At 39.1% G+C, this 22,358-nt stretch overlaps 1 protein-coding gene across 1 annotated transcript in view; it reads right to left on the bottom strand.

The window, feature by feature from the left end:
* Positions 1 to 22,358, bottom strand: part of CAMK4 (calcium/calmodulin dependent protein kinase IV) — a 157,093-nt gene that overhangs the window by 69,377 nt on the left and 65,358 nt on the right. The window contains exon 3 of the mRNA XM_066987845.1: positions 14,052 to 14,130. Coding sequence (XP_066843946.1) covers positions 14,052 to 14,130 — 79 coding nt within the window. The remainder of the gene's footprint in view (positions 1 to 14,051; positions 14,131 to 22,358) is intronic.

Below are 22,358 nucleotides of genomic sequence, written 5' to 3'. Positions count from 1 at the left end.
GGATCTTTTTATAGGCTTGGCACCTCAGACTGGATCAAAAAAATTAATGTGCTGTATCACAGGGACAGCTGCTGCTTAGACTGAGCAACTCATCCCCTCCAAAGGTGCCTGTACAAACTGAACAATCTGCAGTTTGTTTTCTCCAGTTGTGAAAATGTTCACCCATCATGCATGCCTGGCTATGAGCATGTAAGAGTCTGCCCAAATCCTGAATATGTTTCTTTTGGTACTAAGTAGATACTACTGACAAATGATAAAGGCCCCCTCTCAACTCACTAGTGGCAACAAATTAAGTGAAAAAGCAACTTGAGGCTCAGTTTCAGATAGGCAGGCCCCTCTGTGATTCAGTTCCTGACCTGGCACACACACTGTTTTTCTAATGTTTCTTCAGGTGATGGTATGAGAAAAAGGTACCTAAAAAAATCAAGATGCTGGGTTGCAATGGCAAATAATCATAGAATCATAGAATATCCCGAGTTGGAAGGGACCCATAAGGATCATCAAGTCCAACTCCTGGCACCACACAGGTTTACCCAAAAGTTTAGACCATGTGACTAAGTGCACAGTCCAATCTCTTCTTAAATTCAGACAGGCTTGGTGCAGTGACTACTTCACTGGGGAGCCTGTTCCAGTGTGAGACCACCCTCTCGGTGAAGAACCTCTTCCTGATGTCCAGCCTAAACTTCCCCTGCCTCAGCTGAACACTGTTCCCGCAGGTCCTATCCCTGGTGATTAATAAGGTCACATACACATGCTTAGGAGTGTTAAATATTTAAAAGCATCCAAGAAAATGTCTATTGGGATATTTTTTACATGAGACGTGTGCATGTGTAAGTGATATGAATAGTTTTAGAGTAAAAGCAGCAGCATATGTAGCCACAACATTCTACTCTAGGGAACCTCCTGTTTTTTCACTTATTGTTGCATTCTTACATTCTCCTAAGTATAGACAGTATCAAAACTCATATTGTTGCAGCTCCTTTCAAGAAAATGTAGGTACCTAAATCAGGGTCAGAGTTGGCCTATTTGCAGTTTCGGCAGGAATATCAACAATTCAGGTACAAATATTCTTGACAGAAATGATTTGACAGGATGACAGCCAGGCAGTTCACTCCATAGCATATTTTGCTAGAGCAACAAATTTTAAAATTTGGATAGTTTAGCCAGAAAACTCTTTTACCACAAAAGTTTGTGCAAATGTTCAGATGTAATACCTTACAAAAATGAGGTTGTGAAACCATTTATTTTTGCCTCTTCCTCTCTGGATGCAATTTAGGAACCTAGCACAATATCTAACAATTAATTGTAGCTTTCCTTAAATTAATGTTACTCAGGATTGTCAGTGAGACCTATGCAATTATATCACAGTAAAGAATAATAAAGTCAGCAGAAATGGTCTATTTGTGAAGAGAGAAAACAATCACATGCTACCTGTAAGACAGGTCCCGGTTCTATTAGTTTATTGATTACTCTTCTACAAGTTTTCTTTATTCTTTGTTTTTAATTTATGTCAAATGGACTAGAATGTGCTTCTAGTCAAATATTTCATTAGTATTTTATTATTAGTATTAATAATTTCCTTTTATTACTTAATTTCTGTTTGCATGCTTATTTTTCACTTGCATGAAAAAGTTATCTTAATTCTGTACCTGGTTGTGTGACTGCCTGCTTGTGTAATTTTAACAGTGAAGTGATTTTACAGAGCTATATTTTCTGTTTGTTAACTTCATACTGCAAGCAGTCAAAAAGCATTTGCTGTGATAGGCCTGTGAAGCAGGCTTCTGCATTTCTGCTTGGTAGATCTACATCAGTTTGAGAAGGTCTTATCCAGGCAATCTTGAAACACTTATTTATCTATTCTCCACTGCTGACCATAGGAACTGAGTTTTCACTGCCCATGGACAAGAAAATAAAAAAATAATAATAATAAAAAAACTGCTAATGACTAAAACTTTATTTTACTAAAAATTTATATGTTTCCATGGCTTTCCTGTGAAGACACTCAAATGAAGTGCTAACATGCAGAAAACCTGCAAGAACTACTTGCAGGTGTGACAGACCACTGCCTTGTTCTGTGGCTTGCAGCGGTCCCCAATACACCTCTGTCAGTAAAGTCCATCAGGAGCTGTGACTGCATCACAGGTAAGCGTCTGCACACTGGCTTTCACATAACTAGCTAAAGTACCTGCAGCAGCAAAGATCCAACAACCTGAATTTGGGAGCAGGAGGCATCCAAGAACCCAGTGCACTTAATGGAAATGGCTATCTGCACTGCAGCCACTGCAGGTTGTGGCTTTGCTGTGTTGATGGATGTGGCCCCTAGATGAGTGGCAGCATGCTGTGTGCACTCAAACCTGAACTCCTATGTCCTGTTTACAGACAGACACAGGGTTAACAGCATTATTAGGGTATTTCACTCAGCGAAGACACAGTCAGTCAGGACAGCATTTGTCAGTGTGGGTCAATGAAATTATCCACCCACTTTATATTAAAGCATTTACTTAACAATGTAATTATTCCTGGATGTGTTAGTATTTTGTCTACCCAATTGCTTCACTTTTCTAGAACTAGGCATTCATCTGTCTTGCAGATATATGTCTAAAAGCCCTGCATCTTCAAAATATGATCCTGGTCACTCAGTGGAGTTTGGTTTACAACCAGTCTATTTCTGGTTTATAAATTTCAGTCGATTTTGGCAAGGGAAAGGGCTGGAAAAATCCTTAATGAAAGCTGAGGTTTTTCCGTGTTCCCAGGTCCTGAGATGGTGAGGCTGAGTGATACTACAAACCCCTGAGACGTGAACGTGTTGCTTCTATCTGAATTAAATCAAACACAAAATAAAACAAACTGTTACTGTGAAGAGGTTCTTCTAGCTGCTTCCTTGCAGTAAGGTACATACATCATCCTGAAAACACAAGAGGCAAACAGAGGCCCCTTAGACTTAGTAGATAGCAAGAATCAGAGTGCATTCCTCATCCTACAAGCCTGCACTATGCTGTCCTCCTTTCCCAGGGCCCTACAGACACAGAGGGACACATCTGGCCAGGTGTGGCCACCAGGCAGGTCAGGTGAGAATGCTGTGCCCCAGCAAGGGTCACAAAGCAGCTTTTGAGGAGCTTCATAGCACAGCCCACCTCACTGAGGCTGTTCACTGCAGCTCTGCGCAGCTCCTTATTAAATATCTCGGTTAGTTATTGACTCACATGAACACCTCTAATTGGAACAAATGAATGATTTATTGAACCAACAGTTCAGGCTGTGGGCACGTACTTCCTTGCATTTACAGGGAGCATGCTGCAAATCATTATTGGCTTGCCACCACTCTCTGCCAAAAAGTGCTTCTAAGAAACAATCTTTATTTTCATCTCAGGTAGAGGAACTCCTCTGCAGCCTAGCCCTTTCTGTACTTCGTGGTGTCAGTTGCTAACTACTCTTTTTAATTTTGCCATTATTTTATTTACTTCTGAAAAAGTATACACACATAGAGTACCTGCAAGCAGAGATGTTGAATCTCTGGTAGTCTACAGGTCTGTTCCCAACTGTCCTGAATATGCAAAGGGCTGCTGGGTTACCCAGATTCTCTTGAAAAGTTTTAAGAAAAAGTGAAATGAGTTTCTGAGCATGAATTTAAATAAATATTCACAAGATTCAAACTACATATTTTCTATTTAGTTTTAAGCTTTATTTTTTAATTTCAGAATGTCCGGAAATTCCAATTTCTGCCCATCTCATACACAGAATGTCTTCTCAGGAAGCCTTTCAGTCGTGACAAAGATTAAAATACTCCAAAGATGACTTTTGAGTCTGCATTTTTGTCTGTGCAAAGCTGGTTAGTGCCATGTAAAACATGCATCTGAGCTGGCTTACGTATCAATGCAAGATAAAGATGTCATCCTACAACATAAGTAATAAAAAATCCTGGGAAACACAAGAAGTGGCATGGCTGCAAAATCCCACAGCAAATGAAAATAGGTGCTTTATATGTGATCCAGTCTATCTTTCTGGGTTAGTCTGGTGTTATTCCATAGCGGCAGCAGTGGACTGTGAGTAAAAGTCGAGTTAAAAAAAGCTGAACCTTCTGAACAAAAGGATACCTCTTTGTTCCAGTTAGGGAATGTATTTAACACCTATTTCAGGTGATTTGACTCTTTGTGTGTCCTTTTTCTGAGGAAAACTTGAGTTTTTGAAATAAAGAATTCCTCCCATGTTTTAGGGGTTCTTAGTGGGGCATTGCTTGACCTTCTCAGCAATGTCAGCAGCTCTCTCTTCGTAAGGGAGCAACCTTTGTACTCATAATGGAGTATTATTATTATTATTATTTTAAAAATGTGGTTCAAAGTAATTTATTTTTTTTTTTGGTATTTTAAACTTAGCAGACTTTTCCAGATCTATCTCTATTCAAGCTGAACATGAGGTCCCTGAAGAACACCTCAAACAATACAATAAAGCACAGCAGTAATTGCACAGCCCTGCAGTATCTTCTATAAACTCAGCAGGGAGTTTTCATTTTGTAGGTTGCTGACAAATTTTTTTTGAGCCTCCATAAATCAACTAGTATTAATAGTGCAAAGAAAACAGACCATTTCTTATTAAAGCAAATATTTTCTGTCTTTAGGCACGGGACCACACTTCTAATTTGCATCTACAATGCTTCAATGGATACGTATGCTTCAGATTGTACACGCATGCATGGAACTGCAAGTTACATTAATGTGCCTGCATTAGTCCTGTGAGGTGCCTAAAAGTCTGCTTGTACATGCGAATCTGCGGGCTGCAAATATAGGTCAGATGGGCTTGTACAAGCATATGCTTTTTAAAAAATGAATGAGAAATGTAGTATCTGTATATGATAATACTGTTAAACTGTTACATGTAAATTTTTCCATCAAAGGAGCAACATTTGTGTTTGTCAAAAAGCATAGGACATTTTGCAGGCAAACCATCAGATGGATAGAGATGATTTGTGGAATTGTGTATATTTAAGCACAAGAAAGCAAATGCTGATTTACCTGATTAATAGCCCCTGCACTTTGTAATATAAGATTTTAATGGTAAAGCTGGCCAGATGCAGGTCATATTGCCATATTCTCCAAAAACACACAGACTTTTGTGAAGCGTGTCCTACTGCTCATCCACATTAACTTAGTGGTATCACAAAAGGGTGAATCACAAGGTTCCTGTAGCTTGAACAACAGAGGTGATTTGCAATAACACATTATCTGTACAAGTTCAATACAAGTTATATGTTCATTAGAACAGGCCTTATTGTACGTTGTAGTCTAACTATCTGACTAATTTTGTTGTTATTTCTGCTCTTGACTCATTTTTACAGATTTCCTCAAATATGTTTGATAAATGTTGAACCATTTATGCAAACAAATTTCAGGCTATTAGGTATTCATGAGCTGCTCATTTCACCTATTCACTGTTTATAGTGTGGCACTGCTATTGCTAGAGTTCCCAAAGCTGTGTAGGGGAAGACACTTAAAACAGAAGAACAATGTGTAAACCAAAGGTAATTACATTTTTTTTTCCAGTTCAAAATAGTCACATTTATGGGATTATGTAGCAAATTGTACTTACTATTTCCTTGCCCATTCTTCTCATTTCATTTATGCAGTTACAAACCCCAAAATTACCTCACTTTCCAGTTAAAATTTATTAATCTAGCTTTTACTTTAAGTAATGTAAACAATTTTAGACATCTGGCATTCTGTAAAAGGCTTCACATGCACACCATGACACCAAATAAATAAATTGTATAGCCACATAATAGAAGCCCCTTAGAAACTGAGAGCTTTTAGAGATAGAACATTGTATCTTATATCTCATATGAGATAGAACATTTCTTATCATCTTCCTATCATCAAGTACATTTTATTTTAAAGCTATTCTAACTTCTTAGGAGTCCTCAAATGCATGAGAAAGATACTATGCTTACTTACACATTATTAGCCAAGTGTGATGCCTACTGCAATTTAAGAAATTGCACAGAAATATTAAGCTAATATACACACTGTTCTCTGCATTGAGTCACACTCACAGATGGATGTGAAACTTCAGTTCAGTCCAATGAAGCTCTGATGCATAAAGAATACCATTAGTATTGTAATATCCATCACAGATACCAAATTATTCTGTGTAATCAAATAAGCACTCTACTACTTCATTTTGTAAGGCCTGGTTGTGAGTCTGCTGATCAAATGAGAACATTTTGTTCAACACATATCAGGGAAGAAGAAATCTTGACAACTTCAGGTACAGATAAAGTCTTGTGTGTAATCCCTGATAAAATGCCCTGAATCTCTGGACCTGCTGCTTAAATGGCACCTGAACTAGCAGGCTTGCAGTCTCCTGATGCTAGACAAGCGTTCTGGTAGATCAGCCTCAAATACCAACGAGGGGTCCTGAAGTCATGAAGTCACTTCAGTATTGTTTGACCATAGATAGAACCAAATAAATGAGTCCATGGGCCCACAACTGCTTATAATTTACAGGTTATATATCTTATAATCTTAATAGCACAGAAAGCCTTTTCAAAGGGGGGAAAAAATGCCTTGAGGAAGCTTCTTAGGGATGGAGAATGAAAAATGCTTAATATAAATGGGAGGGGGGCCAGAGAAGAATGTAGAAATGGTGAGATGATTAAGACAAATAGATAGACATCTGAAAGCATGGCCATACAACTAACTTGGAGAGGTCACAGATTAGAAACTGTAAACTGAGTCTCTTCTTAGTGCTAAGTGTCAACAAATACCATCAGAATTTACAGGAGTGTTTCTGTCTCTGCATCTCTCCAATCCCTACGGAGGATATCTCAACTACATTAATGACAGGCACACTAGTTTGCCTTCTCTGCCAGGATCTATGAGCCATGCTGAAAAAAAAGGAGAAGCAAAAGAAAGAAAAAAAAGGAGGAGCTGGCTGAGAGCAGCAGAAGTGTACAGTGACCGTCCTCTCCAGCAGATCAGGCAGAATATTAGCCTAGATTAAGTCCCAACCTGTGAATTCTGCATGAAAGTGCTGCAGGGTGCTTTCCATTTAATCTGGAGTCCCTGAATCTCTATACAATTTAGGAATCAATAGAGGAGATGCTGAAAGGAGGCTAATATAAACTATGTGAGCTTGAACTAGACCAGATGAATATTTGAATTTCAGGAGACTCACCTATCTCTCCCCTTACTGCCATCAAATTCACATGCAGATTTCGCAAATCACATAGAGTGAGCTAAAAGCTATCTCTGATGCATAAAGTGCCATTTGGGGATCAGTTTTGGTACCTACATAGAAAAACAAAGCCTGAAGACCTCTTACATTTTTCTGTTACTGCAGGTAAAATCTGTGGCTAAATCAGCTTTTGGTGAGGTCCAGATACTCTAGGCTGATAAACTTACTGGGATCTAAAAGCAGTTTTTTGAAGTCTCCATTACAACTGCAATACTCTGACCATGCTTTCATAAACTCTGGGAAGGGCAGGTTCTGAGCAATGCTCAGCAGTAGCTGTCTCTCTTTGAACACGTCACACATCCATGATATGGGAGAAAGAAAATCTGGTTTGTAACACACAAGTTACATGACAGACATGTCCACAAACACTGTGGACATTTCTGCATTGAAGACATTAACATCAACAAATAAAATGAAGAGTTCAGATGAACAAGAAACTTTTATGAATCACTTGTAGTGTTGTGCATTCTTTCATTTCTGCCTCCCAGCATCATTTTAACAGGAAAGACGGAACATAGAAAAGCTTATAGCTGATAATGGCATTCTTCTGACATGGAGTTACACCTCTAATGTGGTGAAGGACACTAAAGAGCTCCCCACTCCTGTACGAGTGTTTCATTATGGAGCTGCAATACAGAAGAGCACTGGCACCACCATCACCATAAATCCTCATTACACCTTTGAAAAGACTAACCTAGAGATCTGAAAGGCTTTGAACTATGAACCCCAATTTCTACAGAGTGCTCCTTTCACCAGAGTTTGAGAAAAGCTGAGATCTAACACTCCACTCCTTTCTCTCTTCAGCCCTTTGTGCTGGCACTCTTGATTCTGCTAGCTAATGCAAAACAACAAAAATAAGGGACAAGTAGCCTTACCCAAAGCTTTGCACATGCCTGCCTTATCTCCATGGACTTTATCTGTGAAGAAAAGCATGCAGGATGTAGTTATTGCTGCTTTATGCACTGTCTTACTAATTGCCTGGATACAAATCCTTTACAGATCCAGCTCCTAGTCTCAGCACCTCATGTGTCTGCTATCCATAAAATATGAAAAAACTACCATGTTCTCTCAGTGTGGTGCTGCAACTACAACACAGTAATGGCCCCCAAAGAACAGCTGAAATAGGCTGTAATGGTGACATGAATAATTTTCCTAGAGTTCTGATAAACACATTTTTGTCTTCTCATTTGAAGGAAATAGGACTCTCACCTGCAGAAATTAGAACCTTTCCCACAAATTCTAGAAAGCCATGACACAGAGTTCTTCTGACTCCATATTTTCTCATACATTTACATTCAAATTCTGATCCTACTATATTTGCCACTCAATTCAGAAATCTACAATTATTTATCATGCTAACTCTTCTTATAGCACTATTGTTTTATGAGGGTGCAAAACCACCCTAAGAGCTAAAACCAACATGATAGTTATGTATTCTTGCAGACAAAATCTAAATTTCAGCAGGTTGATATTCCTGATAATACTGCTTAGAGATCCACAGGAGTTGGATCTTTGCAATACTAAATATACTTCAAGTAATAATTTTCTCAAAAAGATTGTAAATCAAAATGACTTGAATACCTCCATACTAATATATATATATATTATATATATATAAAATACATATGCATAAATCTAAAATTGAATTTTGTTTTAAATGATTTTATTAATGGAAAATATCAGCTCTGAGAGGAAAATTTTAGATTTTAAATATATATATGTATGTAAATACATATTGTAAACATTTCCAATCTGGACAAACAAAAAAACAAACAAAAAAGAATACTGCCATAGCACTTCAGACAAATTAGAATATTACGTCAGTCTCTCAATTTTTCTGTGGACCAGTTTTCTCAGCTAAATTTCTGCTCTTCCCAGATGCTAGTACAGAAAGGCTGCTGATTATTGCTGCATCACCGGACCAATATATACAGGTCTCCTCAATATGTACAGTCTATAGCAATAGAGAAACATGGTGGCAGGAAAATATGGAGGCTTCTGTAAGGTCACATGGCAGCAGACAGATATTTTCATTTTATAGACATAGACATAGGAGCTTTTTCTACAGAAGTCCTGTTTACTAACTCTGGCAATCTCCACAAGTGACACACAGTCCCTAAACCCATTTTTTAGAGTAAACACCTGTGGCACTTGCCATCTCAGTCAATTGGAAAGGTTCAACCAAAAGCAACACTCTTCCAGGAAAACAGACGTGACATTTGCACAAGCCTCTTTAGTACGTCTTAATACCACCAATTCACTGCAACTCAGAATAACAAGCCCAGCCCACAATAATGTCTGTACAGCTGGAAATAAATAAGTTTATAACATATATATGTATATTATGTATACATATATAACCCTTGAAAAACAACCCCACTTATGTAGGAGGGAAGCTTGTTACCTTTACATTTGTTGACACTCCTCTCAGCTCCACAGACATAAAGTATTTATTGTTGTCAAATTGTCTAACTGATTAGTATAATTAGACTAATTCCAGCATAGCCATTGCCAACATGTGTATCTTACAAACTGTTGCTGTGTTTCTGATCTGAGAACTTTATGTGCCTGAACAACATCAACCAGTCTTCAAGAAGAATGTTGCTTCCTAAAAAAAATATTTTAAGTAAATGCCTAGGAAGTATTAGCTAAGTATCACAAACCCTGTGAGGGAGGATGCTCACATATGAAAAAAATGAAATTAAAATTCTCCAAAGTAGTCTCACTTATTTGGTTGCCTCATTGACTGAGACACAGAACACCTAATATTTCATAATACTTAATCAATTTTATGGGGCAGTATATATCAGTTAAAACCTAGGAATATTAACCAGGCTATCTTAAAAAGCACTACCATTAAACAAATCAAATAAACATTATCTCCATGTTATGAATGACGAAGCTGAAACAAAAGCAGTAAATAACTTGGCCAACAGCACAGGCTGAGCTTGGAGTACAGGAGGACCCAAGCTCCAGGCAACCTGACTCAGAATCCCATTCTCCTTTCCTGAGAGCATGCTGCTTTACTGCAGTGACAGCTCCCAAATTACTTCAGTTATAATTGTTAGCACTTGGTACATCTAAAAAGATGGGAGGCCCTCAGTGTCTTGACTTCGAAAATGACAGAGCAAAGGCCATCTGTTTTCTTCAGTGGTGACATTCACTAATATTTTTTAAGCAAGTCATCCAGACCACAGCAGGAAATTTAAAGGCAGAGGTGGACCTAATTTCTTGGAAGGCATTTACCTGCCCAAATAACGAGATGATCTCCAGGCTGGCCCTGGTTCATATGTTGCCTAGCTTCCTCAGAACACACCAGAAGGAGGCAAAGGTCTGCAGACTAGAGGTTTTACTCTATAAATAGCACATTTTACTCCCTTCAAGAGTCCAGTGTTCTTCCAGTATGATCCATATGATATATACTGTATGCAACAACTGTTCCAGAATGATTGATTACAAATCTCATGTAATTTTTCAGTCCCTGCATAGAGTAGTAACAACCATATCTGTAAAGTGTATCCTAAAGATACTTCATTTTCCTTAAGTAAATACTGAGTCATCATTGCAGAACTGCATAGTGAAAAGCAAACTGACCTCATATTTGCAACTGCAAGTTTGTAAGTTCATCTCTGTACTTACCTCATTTGATGATTTTTTTTTTTTTTCTGAAGCACTATACGAATCTGCTTGCTTTATTTATTTATTTATTTCTGAATGAAATGGATTTTCTAATAAAGGTATTCCTTCAATATGATTCAATTATTTACATCTACAACCTTTACAAAAAGTAAGAAATCTGCTAAACACAGGAGATTGAATAATGAGTAGATAATACAACCTTGTGTTTCAGTTAAGCTCAGAAGACTGAGCACAAACTTTGAATGAGGCATATAAGCAAATCAAACACAACAGTTTAGCACCTTAATTCACTGCCCATAGATGTAGGCTTTTAAACTTATTTCTTTTTACATCTCTTATGAACAATTCCACATTTAATTTTATATACATTATATCAGAGTTGTGTTTTTTTCCCCTGCTAATACGTATATCAACTTTTCTTTTGGCCCCTTTACCTCTTCTAACAGTTGCATTTTAGCTACTCTGGAAGTATGGTCCTAATTCATTTCCTAATTTTGGCAGCCGGAAATTTCAAGAGTAAGAACTACAAAAGTTCCTTGAACTAAGTTTTGTTCACCTAGGTGATGAAGTAATATTAATTACAGAAGCTTCTAAAAACTCATGTCTTTCCACAAGTATGTATTCTCATAATTGACTGGTACATCTTGCCAAAACCTTTATTTGCTTTTAAACAAGACTGCATTAGATAAAATGAAAAATTAATCTTATTACTTAAATAAAAGAACACTGATAAGCATTTTATGTTTCTTACAGTCTATTCCCAGCATGCTACTTCAGCCCAAAAGGATCATTTGTTTCTTGTCTGAGCTGTTCCCTTGAGACAAAAACAATGATTTCAGAAGCTTTGCTTTAAAGGACAGTACAGTAATGATCAGCACTCACAGTCCGGAGCTGTCAGACTTCTAACCACACACTGCTTGCTGCCATTTCCAGAACATCCTGGACCACTCACTCCCTGACCCCACCCTGTTCTCACGGACACTCTTCCTTACTGAGTTAGTCTTGCTCTGTGCAGTGTTTAAAGTTAGGCAGTTTGAATGGAAAAATTAGAGTATTTGAACTTTTGTCATCTTTGTCTTCTAATTTCCTGTGCTCTTTCAAACTCCTTTAAGTGCACATAAGAAAGGGAATTGAAGAATGGGTCTGTGTATCAAAAGCTAACATTCACAGGCTCTTCCTCTTTCTCTCCCATCATATCCTCCACTATTGAACTGCCATTTATTTATTTATTTTATTAATATTTAATAATTGTTTTAAAAAGTCAACAGGAATCTTAAGCTGATCAACATTTTACTGTATGACTTGGCCCACATTTGATTATTTTTACTGGGAGAGGATCTGAGCAAAGATCAGGCCTCGTACTGTGGGAGCATTGTAACACAGTTAGTTCTGTCTCTGTGATAATAATTATGTGTCCAATTTGGAAGACAGCTACAGTAGCTCGTCACACACAGACACAAGCTGCAGCATATCCTTCCAGTATCTGTAATCGGTATCATGTTCTTAATTATACAAATAAGACCAGTTGTACAGTAATACGCTTATTCTCATAACACAACAAAATGTGTATCATTACCCTGGGAAGAGCTCATTTACACAAGTTGTTTAACCATACTGCTGATACAATCAAAGTTGCATTAAGCTAAGCTACTGATGTTCTGCAAATAACTTACATAACCATTTTCTTATGTCCTTCTTGCTTGCCATTTTTCTAGTATTGCTATCATTATAAAAAGAAATCTGTGTTAAAATAAGTCTGCCAAAAATCTGAAGTGAATAGTTCCCAGACACATATAGATGGATCTAGTATTAATGCGGCCATGGTGAACATGAATTAATCTCCACAAAGGCCAAAAAAAGGGCAAAGAAATGGTTTTAAGTAATATCTTTCTTCCAAGTGCACTGCACAATGAGAATCATAAATATATATATATATATATATATATTCCTAAAACATTAAGGGAATTATTGGCATAGAAAAGTGAAAAAAATATATATATAAAAAAAATGAAGTCCTATGCATTTCCATAAGAAAGAGAGCGTAAGCTGCAGCAATGCAAACTGTGCTTCCTCCAATGCACCAGATGCAAATTCAAAAGCAGCAAAGAGAACTAAATTTCTATGCCAGTTTAAACTTTGGCTTACTTTCAGAGATGACAAATTAATGCCAACATTTTACTCATGTGGAACCCACTTATTATGTCTTGCACAGAGACCACCAGTTAATTCAGCATTTAGACATGTTTACGCCTACCCACCCATCATTATGTTGCTACATGCGAACATTCCTGAACTTTATGGAATAATGGATGATTTAACACTAGAATAAACTGAATCAAAACCACTCATGAATAAAAACCATACCCATGCTTCACAGCTTGCTTGGTTCCTCTCAGATTTATCTTTGTTAGAAACATGAACTACTCTTCCCTATCCACCACTATTCTCTTGCTGCTTGAAGTTTCTCAGACCATTACTAGCCTTTCCTCTTTAGTCTTCCTTTATGCTTTCCACCATCTATTTCATGACACACACAAAAATAGCTGTGGTAGAAATGTTATATATATGGAGCTCTAAAAATAAATGATGTCACAACTGGTCCTTTTGCAATTTTGTAGGGAGAAAAAAAACCTATGAAATATTTAATTTTACTTGAGTTTGGGTTGATGTTTTAATCCATTTATGAAAAAGCTAAATCATATAATGATATTTTTTGAGCAAATCAATGTACTAAAGCAATATGAAATCACAGAGTGCATTAATAATATAGAACCTGTTTCTTTTTCACAGTGAAAGAATTTTTTTTCTAAAATGTTTTGCCCAAATCTAGGTCCATACTGACAATACCAGTTGAAGATACAAGCAAGATTTGTGGAGATAAGGGATTTGCAACAGAGTACTATTACTTCTAAAAGCTGTTTTAACTATAAGGAACTGAAGAAGTTCCGCTACAGAAAATACAAAGCTTAGTGGGGTCCTAAATCTAGTCCATTTCCCCCATGAAGAAACTGCACCCAAAGAGAAAAAACAAACAAAACAAAAGAAAACAAACAACAAAAAAAACCAGAAAGTCAGAAACATATCCCAAAGCAAAAACAAAAACAAAACAAGAAACAAGAAAACAAACAAAAAAGCCATAAAACAAAAACCAAACCAAACCAAAAACAAAACCAAAAAACACTTACTGTCTTCTTCAACATTTTGACGGCGTAAGGTTTCTGGGTCCCTTTCTGCCTGCATCTGTAGACAATGGATGTAGCCCCACTAAATTAAAAAAAAAAAAAAAAAAAAGGAAGAATAGTTGTACATATGCCTCTTTGAATATGTCAATAAACAGAGTTGCCTAGCTGAAACTATGTTTTCTACTTCTTCCAGCTTGGGCAAAAATACCTTATTTTTCCCCATAGACGCAACCAAAAACATGGTCTAAAAATTGCTCTCTGTCAAACCAGCAAACTTCAGTGACTGATTGTTCAGCCAACAGAACTGTAAGATCTCAAGGTGCCTCTTCATCATGCCTTCTATGGGTCTTGACATATCCTGACATCTGGATGACTCCTTAGGGCAGCAAGGAACATAACCTGGTCCAAAATATGCGGCAACCTATCATGTCTTTGTTAAGGCAATCCACTTGCAACAAACAGTAGAGATGTTTTCTTTTTTCTTTTTGTTGTTGTTGTTGTTTTTGTTTGCCAACCATTGATGGCAGTAATGGTGACGGAGACACAAAAGAGGAAAAGAGATAAGTATTGTGCTACTTCCTGCCTGGTTGCCCAAACAGCCACATACAGCACCAGAAGGACCAAGCAGCACTTCTGGTTAAGTGGGAACTGAAGGGAAAAATCAAACAAATTACAAATTACACCTTCAGGTCACCTTCAAGGCCTACTTGCCTAAATGTGTTAAATGTGTGCACTCAAAGTTATGGCACTGTTGGTTGGAAGACACTTCTCTGAGTGGGAGGTTGAGACCTCTCCAGAGGTCTAGATCAGGGCAGTCTCAGAAGCTTTACTTGTTACCTTCAAGGAAGGGACCTGTACTCTATGAATTAGGTAAACAGAGGGAAAAAAACTCTGTCTAAACCATAATAGTTACAAAGGATTCAGATAACCTTATATTCTAACACATTTATGCTTAGATGTCTCTAAGCAACCAGTGCCAGCCACCAGTAAAATGGAGGCACTAAAATGCTGCATCTCAGCACTGGCTTTAAGGCAATTTTGGAGCCATTAGCAGCATGGAGCACATGGGCCAGAGCAAGGAAGTCTGTCCTCAGGAGATGTGCTACCCTCGGTAAGACTCGTAATTCCCGTTAGCTGCAGATTTTCAAGTGTTGTGGTTTAACCCTCAACAGATAGCTAAGTGCCACACAGCCACTTGCTCAAACTCCCCCAGGTGTGATGGAGGAGAGAATCAGAAAGGCAACAGTGCAAGAACTCACAGGTTGAGATAAAGGCAGTTCATTAGGTAAAGCAAAAGCCACATGCACAAGCAAAGCAAAACAAGGAATTCATTCTCTGCTTCCCATCGGCAGGCAGGTATTCAGCCACTCCCAGGAAAGCAGGGCTCATCAGATGGAATGGTTCCTTGGGTAGACAAGCACCGTCATTACAAACATCTCTCCTTCCTCCCCACCCCCCCCCCCTCCCTTCTTTCCCAGCTTTTATTGCTGACCGTCATTCAGCAGGGGATGGGACATCCCTTTGGTCAGTCTGTGTGAGCTGTCCTGGTTGTGTCTCCTCCCAGCTCCTGGTATACCCCCAGACTCCTCACTGGCAGGGCAGCACCAGAAACTGAAAAGTCCTTGGCTCTGTGCAAGCACTGCTCTGCAACAGCTAAACACATCAGTGGGTTATCACCACTGTTTTCATCAGAAATCCAAAACACATCATCATAGAAACCTCTACAAAGAAATAATCCCAGCCAAAACCATGACATTAAGCTAGAGGGTACTGGCACTATCATACACAACTTCCTGAAAAACATACATAGCAGAACCTCATGAAATGAAAGGATATCACATAGACCACGCAGCCAACTGCACTGCAGATCTCTTTCAGACAGAAGAAACCCACACCAGTATAAGAGATGGCCATGAGATGCAGCACAACACAAACAGCTTGCTTTTGAACAGGGTTCAGACATGCTGACTGTATGACTTAAGCTGTCCCATGGGGTTTATTGTTCCAGATATGTTATTTCTATACAAAACCAGCTTCTGTGCTGCTGGCATGCATGCTCTGCACTTCCCTCTCCTCCATATGGGCACAGGTGCTGGGTAGTGCTCTACAAAGGCATGTCCAAGTGAGCAGAGGAGCTGGCACCTGCCTGAGAAGATTTATTTCAGGAATAACCTCTTCATCAGGAAAGGTCACTGGCTGTAAGGTTTATGCAGCTCAGTCATCTGAGGGCTTGTGTACATTAAACACACATAACATAATCTTCACTTCAACTCAAATGCTAAAATGATTTGTCTCTCATAACAGTGTATTGATAAATGTGTGGGAGTACTGCAAGCCTCAGTAACTCCCAGAATCATCACATGAATTTAATTAGATCCCTCCTTGGCCAACTCTCAAAAGACTTTATTTAGCAAAAAAGAAAAGAAACAAAAAATTAATGCCACATTAAAAAAAAATAATCATATGTCTTAAGGACAACTAAAAATGTTGAAAGATAAAATTCTAAGGACCTGCTATGACAAAATTTATAACTCTAATATTTTACTCCAGCAGTGTAATGGGTAAGTCACTATATAAACTGCTAATCGTTCCTATATGCTACTTCATATATTCAGAGTGCAATATAAACATTAAACTAATTGATCTACATATACTCTTGTTAAGTAGGCATCAAACCTTCTAGAACTGACTTGATCAGGTTAAAGGCACAGTTAGATAAGCTGTGCAGCTGATGATCCCAAAAGATAGATCATCATTTCTGTGCCCATCTCCAGGCATTCACTGCGGCTGCTGTGACTGAGGGCAGTCACTGCCACTCAGTAATGCTGTTGTCAGTGTTTAATTTACTATTTTGTAAATTGGCTCTGCAAAGTCTTCCACAGAATAAAACCCTGGCCACTAGTACAGCCCAGATGATTTTACAGAACAGGATTCGTGATGGGATGGACAGCTAAACCAGCAGCGGTGTATACTGAGCTTATACGGCAAGGGTTGGGGGTGGCAGGGGAAAGGGTGTTGCAGGGGTGGCCTCTGTGAGCAGAGCCCAGCAGCTGCCCCATGTCAGAGCAGAATCAACTCCAGCTGCTCCAAAAGGGGTTTGCTGCTGGCCAGAGCCAAGCCAGGGAGCGATGCTGGTTGGGCCTCTGGGAGAGCAGAGTTAAGGAGGGGGAAAATACTGCTGTGCTACAGCAGCTGGGAGAGTGGGGTGAGAGCTGAGAGAGAACCAGTCCTGCAGCCCCCAAGGTGAGCGCAGCGGGAGGGCAGGAGGTGCTCCAGGCATGCAGCAGCAGTTCCCCTGCGGCCTGTGGAGAGGCCCGTGGTGGAGCAGGCTGTCCCCCTGCAGCCCATGGGTCCCACATGGAGCAGATCTCCACGCTGCAGCCCCCCTGTGGAGGAGCCCCCGGTGGAGCAGGTGGATGTGGCCTGGAGGAGGCTGCGGCCCATGGAGAGCCCCTGCAGGAGCAGGCCCCGGGCCGGAGCTGCAGCCCATGGAGAGGAGGGTCTGGGGGGAGCTGCCGCCCACCCGTGGGGGACCCGTGCTGGAGCAGTTTGCTCCTGGGGGATGGATGGACCCCGTGGTACGGAGCCATGTGGGAACAGGTCTTGAAGAGCTGCTGCCTGTGGGCAGCCCTCGTAGGCTCAGTTCGGGCAGGACGGTATCCCGTGGGAGGGACCCCACGTGGAGCAGGGGCAGAGAGTGACCGTGAAGGAGCCGTGGAGCCAAAGCGTCAAGGACTGACCCTTCCCCTGCGCTGCTCAGGGGTAGGAGGTAGAAAAAGATGGGTGGGTAGAAGTTTTTTTTTTTTTTTGTCTTCACTGCTCTAGACCTTTATTAATTGACAATAAATTACATTAATCTTGCCAAAGCTGACTGTTTTGCCCATGATGGTAACTGATGAGTGATCTTCGTGGCCTTCTCTCAGCCCAAGGTGTTTTTTGTTTTTTTTTTTTCCCCCATCATATTTTCTCCCATTTTTCTGTTGAGGAGGGGAAGTGAGAAAGCTGCATGGTGGTGCTGAGCTATCAACCAGTGTGAAACCACCGTAGGGTGGCATGGCACCGCCTTTAACAGTTCACCTCAATGTACCCAAAGCCAGACGAGTGTCAGCATAATCTTTGAGAGGCAAATAACAGCACTAAGAAACAGATACTCAAGAAGGCATGTCCCGGTAAGCGGCTTGCCATCAGTCATTTTAGTCACCTTTAATAATACACAGAAGGGGTGAGTTTAGAAATTACGCCCTGTTGTAAAGATTTCTGACAGCACATCTCTGGAGTTATAATTTCGGGACAAAATAGTAAGATACCACAAGACTTGGGAATGCTTTTAGAGAGATCTCCTTTGGTTTATGTGCCTATGCTGTTCCAAGGAAGAGGTCACTGAGCTAATGGCTAACACTACCTTCCTCCTCCATGCCAGAAACCAGCACCAACAGTCAGGAACAGGATCGCACCACACCTGGTGCAAACCTTAGCAGACAAGCCTTACTAGTACAGACCTTACTCCTTGTCTCTTTGGTGATAAATTGATCTCCTTGATTCTTCCCATTAAAAAAAAAAAAAAAAAAAGTAGGGGGAGGGGAGAAAGCAGCCTGCAGAACTTAATATAAATGTGCAAATAAAACTGCCTTGTGTAGAGAAGTGCATTTTACTTTGCTTATTTTGGCTTTCTACTCAGTGAGCCTTTTGCTGAATCAGCACATGTAGTTTTCCAGAGCCTGTATGACTTGGGAGGTCACCATTGGGAGGTCACCAGTATAATCACAGTGATTCAAGCCTCCATCACCCAGAGGAGTGGGGAGCTTCAGTGGCAAAAACCTCATGTGCATCTGAAGAGCTGAGAGCTGGTAACAGGAGAAATCTCTTGCTCTCATCTTGAGCTGTTCAGCATCAAACTGTGACAGCAAACAACAACACCCTCAGAAGCTGGTCTGGAATTCGTATCAACTAAACATTTTGTTGATGCGTTTGGTCAGAAAGCAGAAATATGTAGAAAGCAAAAATTATTGTGGCAACATACATGCCACTTTCTGTAAGCATACTCCACTATATCTGAATGATAAATGTTAATAGTGATACCATAACTATCATACCAGCAGATACTATAACTATGGAATATTTAATCCAACAGCGTGAGCAGTTTCAACAGAAGAAGCTGAGAGGACCCTAAGCCCAAGCAGCTAATAATCACTTGCAGATGTACATTGCAGTGTGTGATTGACAATGAATCCATTTCCAATTCAGCCTAGAAACCAGAAATTAAGCACCCCATACACCAGATGAGTCCAACCACAAAAGTACTCACTGTATAGCTTGACATATTTAAAATTGTTCCTAACAACTCCTCCCTCTTTGTAGCTCGCAAATGCATACATACATATCTTTATGTATACAAGGTATGTATGTATATATACACTTACAATTATATGAAGTATGTTTCTGTAGGTGAATGTATATTTGTTTACTTTTAAAGAAAACTATGTTTAGAGGAATACCCGGTTACTGCTTTTATGCTTATAACTCTCTTCTCTGTACGTATCAGGCTGCCTGAATTCAGAGCATAAATTATTTGAAGTTGGCTGGAACAATAAGAAAAAAGGCATACTCTTGGAATATTTAGCTCACCAAGTTAGAGAACAGTAAAAATTAGAATTCCTACGTTGTTGAAAACATCAGCATTCTCTTTTACTGTCATATCTGTTTCTGTCTGGAAAGTTGTTTAATGATTCTGTTAAAGATTTACTTTTAAAAGCCCACATATAATTGTGAACTTGCTCAAGATGAAAAAAAAAAAGAGGAAAAAAACACTGTAAGATATGCTTTGCTAAACAACTGGGTTTCTATGTCTTAACTACTTGGTCATAATCAACAATAAAAACACTTGCTTCCATGTCATACCACCTACACCAAGACCAGTGACAACTCATGAAAAATTTCATGATGTCCTTTACATGAAACGAATCACAGCTGCTACACAACCCATTCATATTAGCACAGAATTAGTTTTTCTGCAGTACAGATTCTTCAGTGACATGATAAACTCACTCAGCCTTTAGTCCAAACATTGCATGATCACTTTAAGGTATTAAAAGAAACACTTAACATATGAAATCAGAATAAAACTTGTTGTCTGACATCTCTGTGTGTTGTTTTCTAATTATATTTGAAAAACATTTTAAAATACTAAAAATCCATGTGTACAACATTTTGTATTCCCTCCCCACTCCTCCCGTAAGTATTTTGAATTATTTTTCTGCATATTTACCTTGGGTTTTATTGAACCTACAATTATTTTAAAAGGATACTATTTTAGAGATTGAAGTATTTTAAATGCTTAAAATAAGTAGAATAGCAGAGATGGTTATATGTATGCTACATTTGGTTGGCAGATAGCAGATACCAAGTGGATAGCAGAGAATGTGTTCATCAGTGCACACAACAGAGTTGGGCTACAGTAAAAGAACTAAAGAGGTGCTTGTCCTGGCATGAAGGGCAGGACTCAGACAGCAGCCTCCAAAGAAAAGGATGGACTTGCTAAGCTGATGAGGTTGTCGTGATGAGATTAGCACCTTTCACCATAGAAGAGGGTGGAAAGCAGTGGAAAAAACACTTATACAGATCATTAGAAAATAAAAAGAATTAATAGGAATAGATCCAGAAATTAACAAGGAGTTGGAAAAAAACTGGGACTTAAAGAGTCTAAAGGGAACTTAAAGGAAACTTGCATTTTGATGTCCTCAGACACTGCAGTTAATCAGTACAGGGTAGCTACTTAATCTGCATATCAGAGGTAAACCATGATTGACCCACGCAGCTGACTGTTGGATGTCAGGGTCTAGTTTCCCTGCACACAGAGGCAGCAGGGCGGTGGAGTTCTGCCTGTGCTCAGGAGACCAGGCTGCAAAGCCAAGAGGAAACCAGGCTGCAAAGCCAAGAGAAAAGGAACAGTCACACTTCAAGTACATGAAGTCAGAAATAGCAGTGTTAGCACAGATGGAAGACCCTTGGAGGATGTTATGGAGGTGGAAGCGATGAGAATTTGCAAGTAAAGACAATAAAGGATAAAATGGATTTTGCAGAAACAGGTGTGGACTCATGGGGAAGACTGGCACAGAGAGAAAACAAGGCAAGAAAACATGCAGAATTTGAGCTGGTTTGGTAAAAGCCTGTTACCTCCACCCTAAACCACCAGGACCATAAGTCCTTCTACCTCTGAAACAGGTGAAGCAAAATGAAACAGTCACACATTTATTTGGTCACAGGTAGGAAGGAAGGGTGAATTCCTAGAGCTGCAGTTTTTATAACAAATCAAAAAACACTGTCAGTATTTCCACTAGAAATAGAAAAAATTGGTCCTTTTTAAAATAGTTCAGCATCTCTGTATCATGCTATCATCCTTGGCTTTATACTGCATTTTGAATTAACTCAGTACAAATACACTCCCCAATGTAATCACCTCTAAATTTCATTTGGATTAAATTCCTTAAGTTCTGAATTGATTTTTTAAAAATACATTAGTTTGTGCTTCATGCAGTCAAATAATGATTACACAGTCTGATTTGCCCAATGAAATTAGATGAAAGAATGAACAGTCCCAGGAAAACCATGCCTAATACAGAGCCAGAGAAATCTGTGCTGCCAGAACTGAAGTAACATTAAAATTCAGTATCAGTTCCCATAAAGAATACTGCATTTTTATACAGCTTACAGAATTTTGTCACCAGGATGGTGGTCAGGTACTGAAATAGGCTTCCCAGAGAAGTGGTTGATGCCCCATACCTGTCAGTGTTCAAGAGGCATTTGGGCAATGCCCTCAATAATATGCTTTAAGTTTTGGTTAGCCCTGAAGTGGTGATGCGGTTGGACTAGATCTTTGTAGGTCCTTTGCAACTGAACAATTATGTTCTTTCTTTTCTAAACATATTTTCAAATGAATATTACATTAAAAAATTATATTTGGCGGTATTACTATTTTCTGCATTTTAAAAATCCCATACATGTAAATTCAGAAAATAACTTGCATTTCATGTGAATGTGTATCAAAACAATCTTCTGAGCAATTATTAAAGCACTATTCAAATCTGATCTAAAATCTTCTTATAAACTTCACTCTCTATCTGTGTTGGACTTGCACACAATTCTGTGCAGCTGCAGCCCTACCTTTCCCCTCATTATTTGACAACTTGTAATGAAAATAGAAAACTTCAAAAAGTGAACATAATGTAGGGGGAAAAAATGGTTTGAGCTCCCATCTTCTATAAGGAGTAAAACTAATCTTTGAAGAAGGCAAAGCTGGTAGAAAAGAAAATA

This window comes from Anser cygnoides, chromosome Z, assembly GCF_040182565.1.
Source record: "Anser cygnoides isolate HZ-2024a breed goose chromosome Z, Taihu_goose_T2T_genome, whole genome shotgun sequence".
Lineage (NCBI taxonomy): Eukaryota > Metazoa > Chordata > Aves > Anseriformes > Anatidae > Anser > Anser cygnoides.
The sequence above is the reverse complement of the archived record's forward strand: the minus strand, read 5'-3'. Positions and strand labels throughout refer to the sequence as shown.